Raw genomic sequence first — 16,241 nt, forward strand, 5'->3', positions numbered from 1 at the left:
AACTAATTTAAACGACAGTCCAAAGACCAAAAGGAGAGAATACGGGAGCATTTGTTGGTGGAGCCTTGACCTCACAGGGGGACTTTCCCAGGAAATCATGTAATCAAGATACCCATTGACAACAACTCTTAGCACAGAAATCCGTAGATTCAAGGCATCAAAATATGACCCCATCCCTCAAAACTCAGATTTTACAAATAAGGAAAGACTGCCTATATTGTGGTGAGCCTGCGGCAGAGAGGTTGGTTCTGCCTAGAAACATTAAAAAGGATACTCCTAACCCCCAGCCTACCTGCTTGGAGAGGATGATTCTCAGCCTCTTGCTACTCGCCCTGGGGCCCCAAGTGCTACCTCTCAGCCTTCTCCGTGGCTCTGACTTGATCATGACCTCATTAAGTTTGGTTCACATTCATCCTCCCTGACAGGGCAGAGACATTTTTCCAGCATATTAAGATGTCATCCAAAGACACATGTAAGAAATTGAGGGGGAATTTGTTTTTTTATTTTTAACTGGAGGATAATTGCTTTACGGTGTTGTGTGAGTTTCTGCTGCACAACGACGTGAATCAGCTAAAAGTATACACATATCCCCTCCCTCTCGAGCCTCCCACCCCGCCCCCCATCCTGCCCCTGCAGGTCGTCACAGAGCGCCGAGCTGAGCTCCCTGTGCTGCACAGCAGCTGCGCACTAGCCGTCTGTTTACACGTGGTAGCGCATATAGAGCGCTGCTCTCTCAATTCATCCACCCTCTCCTTCCCACCCTGTGGCCGCAATTCTGTCGTCTACACCTGTGCCTGTTCCTGCCCTATAAATGGGTTCATCTGTACCATTTTTCTGGATTCCATATATTTGTGTCAATATGCAATATTTCTTCCTCTCTTTCTGGCCGTGGGAAATTTCTTTACTGTGAATCTTTGAAACCAGGGAAAGGGGCCTCTTAAAAGTAGACATTAAAAAAAAAAAAAAACAGATGAAAGACTTGGACATGACAAAGTAGCAACATCTTGTATTGCCTTAAAGGAAATTCATGGAGCGAGGAGGGAGAGTGGGTCCCCTGCCGCAGGGCCACCTCCAGGAGCAAGATGCGGCTCACTGAGCCCTGTGGTTCAGCCTGGGGCTCGACTTCTTTGGAAATACAGATGGCTGGTAGGAAAAATGAAGCAGGAGGTGATTGCCAATCCCGCTGTGCTTTTTCCAGGAAGGTCTGGGGAGGATGGGTGGGGAGAGAGGCGAGTGGGGAGAGCCTCTGCAGATTCTGTGAATTGCTTCATTGGGGTTCTGCCAAGCTCTTAAAAGCCACGAGGAGCAGTTGGGCTCCAGGCATGTATCTGTTCCTGACCAACCAGGCCTGGGTGATGCTTCATCCTGGGCCTCCTGGGATTCAAGCTTCTATGGAGGTTTGGGTGTGGGAAGACAGAAATGGGAACCAGAGCCTGAGACACTTTGTCTGCTACCATCCTCCACCCAGACCTGCTCAGCCCCTCTGAGATGTGGGTCTGCCTGCCTGGGACTTAGTTTCTGCTCTGGGCAAAATGAGAGTTCCTGGGGCTCTTAACTCTTTCCTTGAAGAGTGCTAAGCTTCTAGCTGAGGAGGGGATGTTCTCCACTTATGATTATTTCAGACCAACCTGAAGCACTCTCTTTAGATTAGCTCTGAGATACCCTTCTGAGTCTCTGCGTTTTCACTGTATGGGGAAACCATAGACCTTTCTGGATAAAGTCACACAGGTGCTGTCCTTCCTGCTTTGGTATCTTTATGCATGGTAAGTCGCTTTAGTCATGTCTGACTCCTTGTGACCCCATGGACTGTAGCCCTCCAGGCTCCTCTGTCCATGGGATTCTCCAGGCAAGAATACTGGAGGGGGTTGCCACGCCCTTCTCCAGGGGATCTTCCTGACCCAGGGATCAAACCTATGTCTGCTGTGTTGGCTGGCGAGTTCTTCAGCACTAGCGCCACCTGCCCCCCTTGGTATCATTAGCAGCAGTAGAAAAAGTATGAATTGGGGCGTGTTGGGGATCAGCTGGAAGCAGTATCCTGTGGGGATGTGCTCTATTACTGCCTGTGGGAACAGTCCTCTGTGCTCTGTGTGCACGGTGATGACGGAGGCTCCTACAACCATAAAAGCTACAACTTAAATACCTTATCCTTCTTCACAAAGGACTTTGCCAGACATATTTGCATTATTTATTTTTTATTGGAATATAATTGCTTTACAGTGTTGTATTGGTTTCTGCTGTACAACACAGTGAATCGGGTATATGTATACATATAACCCCTCCCTTGTGAGCCTCCCTTCTACCCCAGCCCACATCCCATCCATCTATAGCATTGCAGAGCAGCGAGTGAGCTCCCTGTGCGATACGGCAGCTTTCCACTAGCTGTCTGTTTTAGTGTATATATTGTCAGTGCTCCTGCTCATGTTTAGTCGCTCAGTCGTGTCCAACTCTTTGCCATCCCATGAGATTTTCCTGGCAAGACTACAGAAGTGGGCTGCCATTTCCTCCTCCAACAGATCTTCCTGACACAGGGATGGAACCCATGTCTCCTGCATTGGCAGGTGGATTCTTTACCACCGAGCCACCAGGGAAGCCCATATATGTGAATGCTATTCTTTCAATTCGTCCTGCCCTCCCCTTCAGGCATATTTGCATTTAATCCTTGCAAATTTACATGAAGAAAGGCAGCTGAGGAAGCACACGCAGTGAGATTGCGGGGCTTTCCCTCGTTCACACTGCAAGTCCACGTGAGGACTCAGCAGTGACTTCAGAACCTCTGACTCTACGCCCACAGCGGGCTCTGCCAAGCGAGGAGAATCCAGGAAGAGAGAGTCCCGGGGGAGGAGAGGCGTCCAAGGCCGTGTCCAGAGGTTAGGGAGTGGAAGAATGTGACTCACTGATGTGTGTCACTGGAGCCACAGAGTGCATGGTGGAGATGAGGCCATCCCCGAAGGAAGAGGATCTGTCACAACCCAAAGAAAGGGTCACATTCTTCTTCAATAACTTTGAAGTCCCATGAAGGAAATGAAGACTTAGGGCAACAAGTGGTTTTTCTATCCTTCTTTCTAGTTAAAAGTCATGACTTAGGAGAGAAGAGAGATCGTGGGAAGTGATGTGTGTGGATGGTGCCAAAGCATAAACTTCAGGTTCCTGGCCTGTGGGTTACGAACTCAGAGGCGGGGGCTCTGGCTGGGAATAGAGGAATCCAGCGAAGATAAGGAAGAACTTTCTACAGTGAGGGACTTGCATTCACCAGTAGATTTAGCCTGAGCGAATAAGGAAGAAGAAAATTGTCTAGGTGACACCATATACCCTGGAGAAGCACTGTAACAAACGCTACTGCTCTGGAGGTTAGGAATTATCAGGAGAAAGTGACAAGCAAGGGGGTCATAAATGCCATTTTTTAAAATAATTTTCTGACTATCTATTGATATATATCTGTGATAAAAGGGGACATGGGTTCGATCCCTGCTCCAGAAAGATCCCACATGCCACAGGGCAACTAAGCCCATGTACCACAACTACTGAGCCCATGCGCTGCAGCTACTGAAGCCCACATGCTCTAGAGCCCGTGTCCTGCAACGAGAGAAGCCACCGCAGTGAGAAACCCGCGCACCGCAACTAGAGAGTAGCCCCCACTTGCCACAACTAGAGAAAGCCCGCACACGGAAGCAACAAAAAGCCAGCACAGCAAAAAAAAAAAAAAAAAAGGGAACCTAAAATTTTAATGTAATGGGGTGAACGAAAATCCAAGGCATCACTGATAGAACTCAGCCCTGAAGTTCAGCCCCAGAAGAGCTTACTGTTCAGGAAAGTTAAATGGGGAAGCCAAGTCTATAGCTTATCTTTGGAGGGAAGCTCGTGTGCTAAGGAGAGGGTGGCAGCCTTCATTCATGTATTCAGCTGTGTCACTAGTATCTACTTTACATCCACAATTGTGCCTTCACTGTTGTTGAGATGAGAATATTACAGTGAATAAAACAAAGTCCCTGGTGTCATAAAGCTCATGTTCTAGAGGGGGAGGCAGAAGATAGACAAGCAAATTAATAAATAAGGTAGTTTCAGATTGTGCTGTGTAAGCGCCAGGAAGCGGTACATCAGCGACCGGGAGGGGGTAGGGGGGCTGAGGTGGGGGATGGGTGTGAGGGGTGTGGACATCACACTTACAGATGAGTGACCGGACAAGGCACCCTGAGGGCTGCACGGGGGCTGGCTCTGGGAGGATCTGGAGGAAGAATGGCCCAGGAAGGGGAAAGAACGAGGCTTCTTGCTATTAAAGAAACAGCAAGTAAGCTAGTGTTCCGAGCTCCTGGCAGAGCATAGAAGATGTCAGAGCAGTGTCAGAGATCAGACCACCGAGGGCCTGCCTCATCGCCACATTATGTTTCAAAATAATAGAAAGCCACGGGAGAATTTTAAGCTGAGGCATGATGACTGTGGATAAAAAGAGAAATGGTTGTGGAAGACTGGCTTACAGGCCTCTTAGCCAGTCTGAAAATACAAGCAGAGGTTTTTCTGCTAAAAATTACAGAACGGGTATAGAGACATGAGATGTTCATGCAGGAAGAGTCCTAGAATTGCTGCTCATCGGAAGGGTGAAAAGGCATGAATGTGGCTGCCTGGGGGAATCTTTCGAGTTCAAATGTTCAGAGAATGTGATCTCTGGAGTTCCCATGTTCAGAGCATGTGTCTAAAATACTGACTCCAAGGGCCAACACACAGCCAGGCAAGGCCAGAGCAAGAAAGGATGTGCATGTGAGTGAGCATGGGCTGGAGCCGGCACCAGTGAGACCCAGAAAGCCACGGAAAACAAGACTGGATGCCCTTGCTTTGTGAATACATAAAGAATAAGAAAATACATGAGGACAGAGGAAAGCCACTGCCAGGAATAAGTAGTATTCATCGATTTGCTCACTTCATCAAACATCTGTTGGGCATTTATTATACACTGAGCAGTCTTTTAGGTACCAGAAACAAAAATCTCCGTCCTCATAGAACTTAAGTGGGGGAGGGAAGTGCACAGGGAGCAGTAGGAAAAATAAGATAAAGAAGCAAAATACTTAAAATGTTGGGAGGCAGGAAATCCCTGGAGAAAAAGAAAGAGAAAGGAAATGGTAAGTTTGGGGGTGGGGAGTGATTTTTAAAGAAGGTCGTTTCATTACTTGGCTTTTATTTCAAGTTTGATGGGAAAGCCATCAGAGGGTTTGAGTAGGGTAATGACGTTATCTGACATTTCAAAATAATTACTCTGGTTGCTCTGAGAATAGAGGTAAAGGACAAAACTGAACAGTTTTCAACACCTTCACCGCCATCCCTGCAGCCATGGCACCGTCGTCTCTTGCCTAGATTATTGCAGGGAGATCCAACAAGTCAACTGCAGTGTTGCAGGCAGAAGATGGTGTGACATGAATAAACAAAGTGCTCAACTCCTGCTGTGTTTCCTTATTACTAGAGGATCAGAGGGGCTTCCAGATGGCGCTAGTGGTAAAGAACCCGCTTGTCAGTGTTAGGAGATGTAAGAGATGTGGGTTGGATCCCTGAATGGGACGATCCCTTGGAGAAGGGCATGGCAATGCACTCCAGTATTCTTGCCTGAAGAATCCCATGGACAGAAGAGCCTGGCGGGCTGCAGGAGATCAAGGTGAGGAAGTCTAGACTGTTAGCAAGAAAGATATTTTAAACATTTGCCGAAAGTAGAAGCTGGATTCAGAAACAAGTGTAGTCAGAAGGGAGTTCTTAGAAGGGTGGGACCAAGGGGATTGAGGGGCACCTGGCTTGAGAGTGGCAGCAAGGGAGTGGCAGCAGAGGTGACTTAGGGTGCAAAAGGGTATGAACATCAGGGGAGAGGGATCCTCTTGACGTGGTCCAGGTGCTCATGAGGAGCAGTGAACGTCAACAGAAAGTAGGTACAAGTTGTAAAGTCAGGACTCCAGAAGTACCAACAAAACAGAGACAGTTGCTGAGCATAACAGCAGGGGAAGGGGCGAGTAAGCTTTGTGTGAACCTAAACTGCAGTCCTTGGGAAAGCGGAAAGAGGAAAGTGTATGTTAGCAGGAGGAGAGGTGGAGAGAGAACCTGGAAGGGTTGGGCTGGAGAGAGAGCAGTCAGTGCCTCTCTCTGGCTTAACAGTAAGACCAGGTTGAAGGGTTGGTATCTAGGGGAGGTGGTATGATCTGGGGAACAACCTGGACTTACTAGTAAGTCAACTCAGTTAGCAGTTTTCAACCATTTGATGGCATTTCCTGGATGGCTGGTCATGGCAATAGTGTACATGGATGTATTTTGACTTTGTAAGAAATTTGATGGTTTCTTCTCTTAGTCTTTGAACAAGATGGAGAAATGCTGTGTGGACAGTAGTTCAGCTGTTTCATAGATGTCCTGAGAGCTATACCCAGAGTCCAAACTCATGAGGACATTGTCTCAGTAGATCAGTGTTTCTGCCTCCCCCTGCCATACCACCCACTAATTTTTTAAAACCACTTTTTAAAATACTTATTTATTTATTTGGCTGCACCGGGTCTTAGTTGTGGCACATGGGATCTTCCATCTTTGTTGCAACATGGGGATTTTTTTGTTGTTGTGAGATCTAGTTTCCTGACCAGGGATTGAACCCAAGCCCCCTGCACTGGGAACATGGAGTCTGAGCCACTGGATCACAAGGGAAGTCCCACCACCCACTCATTTAAACATGAATATTCTCATCTGCCCTCTACTATTGAGTCTGTCTTTGTGTGTTTCCACCAGACAAGAACAAGATTTTTCAGATTGTACTTACTTTCATCCATTTGCCTTCAAGAAATGTCTATACCCTTTGTCTGGTTAGCTTGACCTGGAGGAAGGTCTCTAAATGGCTTGATTCTGCTTAGCTTTTTTTTTTTTTTTTCAGTGACCCAGATAAAGATGGCAGAGCTGGTTATCAGCTTTAATGTGATATAGCATAGAAGGGGGCTTTCCAGGTGGTGCTAGTGGTAAAGAACCCACCTGCCAATACAAGCTAGACATAAGACATGCAGGTTCTACCCTTGGGTTGGGAAGATCCCCTGGAGAAGGGAATGGCAACCCACCCCAGTATTCTTGCCTGGAGAATCCCATGGACAGTGGAGTCTGGGGCTACAGTTTATTGGATTGCACAGAGTCAGACGCAACTGAAGCTACTTCACACAGCATGGAAGCATAGAAAGAGAGCTGATTTTTTGGGATGAAAGGATATGTGTTCAAACATCTCTCAGTGGATTAGAACAGTGGGCCAAAATAGCATGATAAAATTAATAAGGGCAATGGGGTTTTCCATTCAGAATAAAATATTCATTGTTTAAGTATAAACTAAAGGAAGACAATGAGTCAGAAACCCTTCTTGGGTCTTTTTTCTTGTGGACTGACTGGGGTTGGGTTTTGTTTGTTTGTTTTTACTCACAGTTTCAATACACGACCCTAAGCCACACAGACGTGTATACACAGACACATAATACAAATAAAAGCCACAATAATTTTAAAAAGGGCAAGGTCTAGGGACTTCTCTGGTGGTCCATTGGTTAAGACTCAGTGCTTCCACTGGGCCGCTCTGGGGGCACAGGTTCAATCCCTGGTCGGGGAACTAAGATCCTGCGTACTGAGTGACGTGGCCAAAAAATAAAACAAGTGCATGGTCTAAATCAAAGAAGTAACCGTTTCATTCCTTTGTGGACTAGATTTCAAGTGTTTTCAGTTCTGAGTGCCATTTTTTTAGGACGATGACAGGGAGATGACAAATCCTACAGTATTCAGTGCTTAGTCCTGTTGACTCTTTGCAACCCCATGAACTGTAACCCACCAGGCTCCTTTGTCCATCAGATTTTTTCACTGAAGAATACTGGACTGGGTTGTCATTTCCTCCTCCAAGGGATCTTCCAGACCCAGGGATTGAACCCATGTCTCTTGCGTCTCCTGCATTGGTAGGTGGATTCTTTACCATTGCAGCATCTGGGAAGCCCTGGATTCAGTGCTCAGTTAATAAATGTTGGTTGAATGGATGGTAACTTGAGTGGTCAGAGATGGTGTCTCAGGTCCTGGGGAAGGACAGTTGGTGATACGAGGAGAAAGGAAACTTTGAGATAGCTCTCTTCAAATATTTGCAGATCTCTTAAGTAGAAGAGAGATTAGACTCCTTTCATGTTTTTCCAGAAGACAGACCAACACACCAATGGGTGACTAGGCCAATTTAGGAAAGAATTTCCCAGGGCTGTTATCCAGTGGCACTACAGAGTTGGTCCTGTAAATCTCCTTAGACAAAGACTGTCCACAGCAGCCCACTTGATGACAGAGGCCAGGACCAGATGAGGGGTACAGCAGGAGAGGTTCCCGCATTTGAGGTTTAGCCAACCCAGCGGCCTTCTAGTCTGTACCGTGGGCTTCCCTGGTGGCTCAGATGGTAAAGAATCTGCCTGAAATGCAGGAGACATGGGTTCAGTCCCTGGATTGGGAAGACCCCCTGGAGAAGGGAATGGCAATCCACTCTAGTATTCTTGCCTGGAGAATTCCATGGACAGAGGAGCCTGAGGGCTGCAGGCCATGGGGTCGCAAACAGTTGGACACACACATAAGATAGATTCCTAATGAGAACCTAGTGTATAGCACAGGAAACTACTCAAAGCCTGCTGATGACCTAAATGGGAAGGAGATTCAAGCAAGAGGGGATATATGTATACGTATAACTGATTCACTTTGCTGTACAGCAGAAACTAACACAACATTGTAAAGCAACTTTACTCACTTTTTATTTTTTTTATTTATTTTTTAATTAATTTTGTTTTATTTTTAAACTTTACATAATTGTATTAGTTTTGCCAAATATCAAAATGAATCCGCCACAGGTATACATGTGTTTTTAAATTTAAATTTGTTTTTTAAAAAATTAAAAGGAACGGAAAACAAAGACAAAGAAGCAGAGGCTAAACCATAAGATTAGAACTTGGGTGGACTTGCTCCTGTGGGTAAGAACCCCAGGACAAGTTTTTGCCTTTGAGAGTGGTGCTGAAACAGGTTTCACTGTCCTGGAATTCTCTGCCCTGGGAGAATTCCATTACCTGGGCTTGCAATGCAGTCAAAGGACAGTTTTCTTGCTGCCTTTTCAAGCTTGTTAAGAGCGTTCTCAGCCTGTCTCCACTGAGCTCTAAGTAACCTCCAGTCATTGATTCTAGAGCTGCCGCCCTCTGCCTTCTCTGTAGTTCCAGACTCCTGTGCTTGGATCTCCAGGCCCCAGCCCCTCCCTGAGACTGCCCCCACTGCATCATCTCTGTCTGAACGTGTCTTTTTACTTTTCATGTGGTCCCCAAGTCCCACTTATGCCCACTTCACAGCCTTTCTCAAGTCATTACCTCCCTTTTCCTTGAGCCATATAGTCATTTGCTCAGCTGATTTTGAATGTTAGCTAATGACCTTGGTTTCCAATAGTGGTTCTCCACCATGACTGCACATTGGCATCACCAGGGAAGCTTATTAAAAAATTCCTGGTACCTAGGTCTGATCCGCAGAGGTTCAGACTTCATTCCTCTGACCTGAGCACCAGGCTTTTCAAAGCCTTCTCAGGAGATTCCTGCTGCAGCCAAGATGGAGAACCATGGGTCTACAAACTCATTGGATCCCCAAGCTGACTGTAGTCTAATAACAGCTGTATTTGTTCCCCAAGGGACTCATACACCACAGTGTCTTAAATCATATGTGTGAGTATAGAAATATCAAAGTAGCTATTTCCACTTTGTGTTAATTTGGTAGATTTGGGGGAAGGAAATAGTATGGTTCCTTTTTTGAAAACTCAATTCATGGCAGACCTCTGGGCTCACTTGACTGCAGAAGCAGCAACCAGCTTTTATTGAGCTCTCAGCATGTGCCGGGCACTGTGCCGAATACTTCCAAGCTCGTCACATTCATCGGCCCATTTTAATCCTTACCGCACGTTCACAAGTAAGCCCCACTTTTTGGCTTCCCTGATTAATGAGGAAACTAAGGTTCAGAGAGAGACTTACCCACTCGCCCAGGGCTGGGCAGAAAGCAGTGCTAGACTCAAGCCCAGGCACATCCGGTGCCGGAACTTCACTGTTTCTCTACCCCCATGGGAAAGAACTTAACCAAATAACTTGCAGATAAGCAAGATGTGCTGGCTTTAGCTTTGGGGTTGAGCCTTTTTTCAGTTGAGTTGCATTCTTTTGTATATCAAGCACCTCCATAAATTTGATATCAGATTCACTCTCAAGCTGCCTAGATATATCAAGAGGTATGTCACAAATTATTCAGCTTTCCAGGTGACTCAGCAGTAAAGAATCTTCCTGCAGTGCAGGAGCCACAGGAGATACAGATTCGATTCCTAGGTCAGGAAGATCCCCTGAAGCAGGGCATGGCACCCCACTCCAGTATTCTTGCCTGGAGAATCCCATGGACAGAGAGGCCTGGCAGACTACAGTCTATAGGGTCACAAAGAGTTGGACGTGACTGAGGCAACTTAGCACACGCACGCACGTCACAAATTAATTTTTTTCATGCACTCAGGAGACATTAGTTTAGAAAAGCATCTTGCTTCTAGCTTCTAACCTAGCAGGAAATACCCCATCTTTTACTCAGTCTTCCTAATACTTCTCTGAGGAAGTGAATAGCCAATGCTTTCCCCATTTTGCAGAAAGGGGAACTGTATGCCAAATATTAATTATCTACTAAATATTAGTGACAGCTACAACTTATTGAGTACTTACTGAGTATCAGGCTCTGTGCTAGGCTGTTTACATCCTGTGTGGTTATCGTCATTTTGCAGTTGAGATACCAGAGATCCAAAAAGGTGGAGCTACTTGCCCAGCGTTATACAACTTCGTGACTGGATACCTGTTTGCTTGTTTGTTTTTTAAGTTCCTTGTGAGCAAAACTGTTAAAACATGGCCTTTGTTCACTCCTCGCCACGGCCTGGCCAGCCTCTGCTGCGTGAGTGGTGGCATCTGAACAGCCCTGTCTAGCATAAACCACTGAAGCATAAACAGGATTTTCTTTCTGTGTGTCCAATGGCCATCTAATAGCCATCGTGAAACAAAGGATTTTTTTTTTTTTTTGCCAACCTTGAATATCACACTGAAGTCAAACGGGCTCTAAATATTCCTTCTCCAGCCATCCCAATACCAGGCTCTTCGGCATAAACAACCCCTGAAGGTGAGAGCTGGCTGTTGGAGCAGTTCCACCACCCGTCCCTCACACCTCCATCTCTGAGCACCACTGCCTCTCACGGTTTCAGCTTAATGACAACCCCGCCACCACGGCTGGGGCCGTTCAGTACTGCAGGGACACTAAATGCTGAGGACAGAAGCCTGTTGCCCCTTCTCACTGCTTGTGAGTAGGCCAGTTCATTTTCTCTCTCTTCAGGCACATAAAGTCTTGGTATTTTCTGGTTCGTTGAAATACATACACACATGCACACAATTCTGTAGGGAGACTGACTCTTTGTACAGAAAGAGATAGGCAGTGTGGTGAGCGGACGGAGGCTCAGGGAAAATAAACTGCCTGGCATCCTGTGTCAGGGCAGTGGGTCACTAATTGAGTGCAAACCTGTTTTTTTAATGTTGTTTATCCTCCTACAGGGCATACAAAACCATTGAGGATGATGACTTGAAGTTTCCCCTTATATATGGAGAAGGCAAGAAGGTAGGCACGTGCCCTCCCTGGATTGAGAGAACCAGGCTCTCTCTCGACGGAGCCCATGGCAATCTGCGTGTTCCACTTGGCAGCTTGTGATTTTGTAGTCTTGACAGCTTGAGAGAATATCACCTCCACCTTCCTTCAGGTCTCCTGCCTTAAGGGTCCAGGGAGTGGCAGGGCTGGGGAATGGAAGTGGTGAGCACAGGGGACTCAAGTCAGTTTTGTGAAAATGACATCCCCCTTCTCGATCCATTTGCATAACTTTTTGCAGTGTTTAAACACAACCACTTTCACATACATCATCTCACTGTGTACTGACAACAAGCCATGAGGCAGGCAGAGCTGGCTGTCTTACATCCATCTGGGAGATGAGGCAGCAGGGACTGCAAGGTTAAAACCGCTCAGGCAGTCACGTGACTGACTGGTACGAGCCGTGGAGCTGTGGCCCTCCACTTCCTTCTGGTGCTCTTGCATTCCACCATGGATGCTCAGACTGTACATGCCAGCTTCTCCACTTGCCCCATGAGAAGGGGATCCAGAGTTTCACCTCAATAAACTATAGGATCACACGGATCAGATCCCAGGGTGAGATAGCAAAGACCATTCATCACCAGCTCCAAGGGCCCCTGTCAGACTCTAACATTGTTGGGCCGAAGGAAGGCTGTCGATCTTCAAGTGGTCTCTGAGCAGAGACTGGAGAGGGGTGCAGGAGTGGAGATGAGAAAGCTTTGAAGTCATTTCCTAGGAAGAACAAACAGCTTCTGAATCATTGCATTCTTCCTCGGAACATGAATACATTTCAACTAAGCGCTGAGAGTTCCAATTAGAAGTGAAAAATGTGGTCACATTAAGAAGAACATTCAACTGAAATTTTTTTCAACATGTGATAGCTTTTATCAGAACAAGTGACTCATAAGAAAACTGAAGGATGCCTTTGTGGACAGAGTTTGAGCGAGTGTGTGTGTGTGTGTGTGTGTGTGTGTGTGTGTGGTATGAAAGTGCACACAGGAGTAGGTTTTGGCTTCAGTGTAGCCCAGCAGTAATTTTGCTCGAAGGAGAGAGGAATTTCACAGAGGGCAATGACACATGAATATTTGATCAATAAATTCATCATTTTTCAAACCAACTTCCCCCTTTCCTGGAGATGGACACCTTCCGCCTTGCCATCCTGGTTGAGAGTCAGGACAGGGAAGGGCTCGGTTTCTGGTAGGGTTTCGTGTTCTGTGTATAGTGGACACCATCAATGAGAATCACTCAGCCCAGTGATCTGCACCTACAGTTTCTGGGCTTCATGGTGCTGAGATTCTCAGTATTACCCGGCTGCTCCCCAGTGAGTTCCAGTAAGCTCAGCACCACATCCTGTTGCCTTCATATCCTTAGGACCCGTCTAGCCTGGTACTTGACTCATGGCAGGCCATCAGTAAATACATAAGTATTTAATAAGCTGTTCAGTATACTCTTCTTGAAAGAAAGTGAAAGTGTTAGTCACTCAGTCATGTTCGACTCTTTAAGATCCCATGGACTGTAGCCTTCCAGGCTCCTCTGTCCATGGAATTTTCTGGGCAAGAATACTGGAGTGGGTTGCCACTCCCTTCTTCAAGGGGTCTTCCTGACCCAGGAAACAAACCCAGGTCTCCTGCATTGCAGCAGATTCTTTACTATCTGAGCCACCAGGGAAGCCTCTATACTCTCCTTTATTGTTCAGTCACTCAGTCGTGTCCAACTCTTTGTGACCCCGTGGACGCCAGGCTTCTCTATCCTTCACCATCTCCCGGAACCTGCTCAAACTCATGTCCATTGAGTCAATGATGCCATCCATCCATCCCATCCTCTGTCATCCCCTTCTCCTCCTGCCTTCAGTCTTTCCCAGGATCAGGGCTTTTTCTAGTGAGTCAGCTCTTTGATTCAGGTGGCCAAAGTATTGGAGCTTCAGCTTCATCATCAGTCTTTCCAATGAATATTCAGGATTGATTGCCTTTAGGATTGACTGGTTTGATCCCCTTGCAGTCCAAGGGACTCTCAGGAGTCGTCTCCAACACTGCAGTTCAAAAGCATCAATTCTTCGGCACTCAGTCTTCTTTATGGTCCAACTCTCACATCCATATGTGACTATTGGAAAAACTGTAGCTTTGACTATGTGGAACTTTGTTGACTATACTCTCCTTGCTACAGCAGAAAAATGGACAAATGTGTTCTTCTACTGATGATTAGCAGTAGGATTTAAAGGAGCAAGGTTTTTCCCAGTTCAGCAAAAAGTGCGATTCACCAGGATATCATGTTCCTCCAGCATTCCAGTAAATTAGGGCTTGACAGTTCTGTGATATGTAGCTGGTGAATTCAGTCACTGTACCTCTTGACCTGTTTAAAAGCCACTATGGCTCCAATTGGCTCCAGGCATACCCTGTACCAAAGTAGCATGACCCCTCTGTCCCAGGAGTCCACGGTCTCTTGAGAAGCTTTAGAATGCAACACATCAGTTCTGTCTAGATCCTTCACAGGGTTTTCTCTTTCTTTTCTGTACACATGTCCCCAGAAGTTTCAGAATACTTTCACTGCTGTTAAATTTCATTTGATTTCTGCCACTGCTTTGAAGGACCTGTGTGGGACTTGTAAACTAGCAGAAATGTCAAATTTCTTTGGACTAAAATGCCCATCTGTGCTTTGTCCAACCTGAGAATGTACTCCAGCAGGGAGGAAAGTGGAGGGGGCATAAGGGACTCAGAATTTCCATACTTAGAGGTGAATGTGTGTCAGCTTAAAGGGAGCTCCCAACAGAGCAGCGCCTGGCCAGAGGCCCCCAGGCTCACATCCTCTGTCTGCATTTTACCCGCTTTGAGTCTAGCCCTGTAAAAATGCGTTATGGTTTCATTTCCACTTAAATGTAATCCTGCCCACCTTCGGATGTAAATCCAGTTTCAAATTCACAGCCTTTTGAGGGAAAGTAGGATGAAGACCATGGTAATGTGTTAGAGTGTCATCTCTTAGTTTTTCTCAGTTCAGTTCAGTTGCTCAGTTGTGTCCAACTCTTTTCGACCCCATGGACTGCAGCATGCCAGGCCTCCCTGTCTGTCACCAACTCCCGGAATTTACTCAAACTCATGTCCATTGAGTTGGTGATGCCATCCAACCATCTCATCCTCTGTCGTGCCCTTCTCCTCCCGCCTTCAATGTTTCCCAGCATCAGGGTCTTTTCAGCTGAGTCAGTTCTTCGTATCAGGTGGCCAGAGTATTGGAGCTTCAGCTTCAGCATCACTCCTTCCAATGAATATTCAGGACTGGTCTCCTTCAGGATGGACTGGTTGGATCTCCTTGCAGTCCAAGGGACTCTCAAGAGTCTTCTCCAACACCACAATTTCAAAAGCATCAATTCTTCGGCACTCAGCTTTCTTTATAAACCAACTCTCATATCTATACATGACTACTGGAAAAACCATATCCTTTATTAGACGGACCTTTGTTGGCGAAGTAATGTCTCTGCTTTTTAATATTACTGTCTAGGTTGGTCATAACTTTTCTTCCAAGGAGCAAGCATCATTTAATTTCATGGCTGCAGTCACCATCTGCATTGATTTTGAAGCCTCTAAAAATAAAGTCTCTGTTTCCATTGTTTCCCCATTTGCCATGAAGTGATGGGACCAGATGCCAAGATCTTAGTTTTCTGAATGTTGAGCTTGAAACCAACTTTTTCACTCTCGTCTTCCACTTTCATTGAGGCTTTTTAGTTCTTCTTTACTTTCTGCTATAAGGGTGGTGTCATCTGCATATCTGAGGTTATTGATATTTCTTCTGGCAATCTTGATTCCAGCTTGTGCTTCCTCCAGCCCAGCATTTCTCATGATGTACTCTGCATAGAAGTTAAATAAGCAGGGTGACAATATACAGCCTTCACATAGTCCTTTTCCTATTTGGAACCAGTCTGTTGTTCCATGTCCATTTCTAACTGTTGCTTCCTGACCTGCATACAGACTTCTCAAGAGGCAGGTCAGGTGGTCTGGTATTCCCATCTCTTTAAGAATTTTCCACAGTTTGTTGTGATCCACATAGTCCTAGGCTTTGGCATAGTCAATAAACCAGAAATAGATGTTTTTCTTGAACATCTTGCTTTCTTGAACATCAAGAACTCACTTGCTTTTTCGATGATCCAACGGATGTTGGCAATTTGATCCCTGGTTCCTACGCCTTTTCTAAATCCAGCTTGAACATCTGGAAGTCCATGGTTCACATACTGTTGAGGCATAGCATTTCTAGGTTACTCTTATTACCAGAGCATCAGAGCAAGGATTCAAATATAGGTCTGTGAACCACGCCACTACACCAGGTATAGTGTTGATGAGCCATATGTTAGAGCTCCATTCCTCTGTGTTCACCTGAGCTGGACATCCTTCTGCAGAAAAATGTAGTGCCCCACCTCCTCCAGGGAACCTTCTCAGAAGAATTACCTCCCCTGAACTCACATAATCCATTGTTTATTTGTCTTTCAGCACTCGGCCGTATTCTATATATTGTTAGTCAGACATGTACCTCTTAGTCTTTCCCTTACCAGGTTCCTTTATAGTAGGTACAAGATCATAGACATGTGTTCCCCACAGGATGGT

The 16,241-nt window shown here is 46.0% G+C and overlaps 1 protein-coding gene across 2 annotated transcripts in view; it reads left to right on the forward strand.

Annotated features, from left to right (window-relative positions):
• PPM1H (protein phosphatase, Mg2+/Mn2+ dependent 1H) overlaps positions 1-16,241 on the forward strand; it is a 302,588-nt gene that overhangs the window by 240,606 nt on the left and 45,741 nt on the right. For both annotated transcript variants that reach the window (XM_061416617.1, XM_061416616.1), the window contains exon 7: positions 11,589-11,652. In XM_061416617.1, coding sequence (XP_061272601.1) covers positions 11,589-11,652 — 64 coding nt within the window. The remainder of the gene's footprint in view (positions 1-11,588; positions 11,653-16,241) is intronic.

This window comes from Bos javanicus, chromosome 5 (assembly GCF_032452875.1).
Source record: "Bos javanicus breed banteng chromosome 5, ARS-OSU_banteng_1.0, whole genome shotgun sequence".
NCBI classification, from domain to species: Eukaryota; Metazoa; Chordata; class Mammalia; order Artiodactyla; family Bovidae; genus Bos; species Bos javanicus.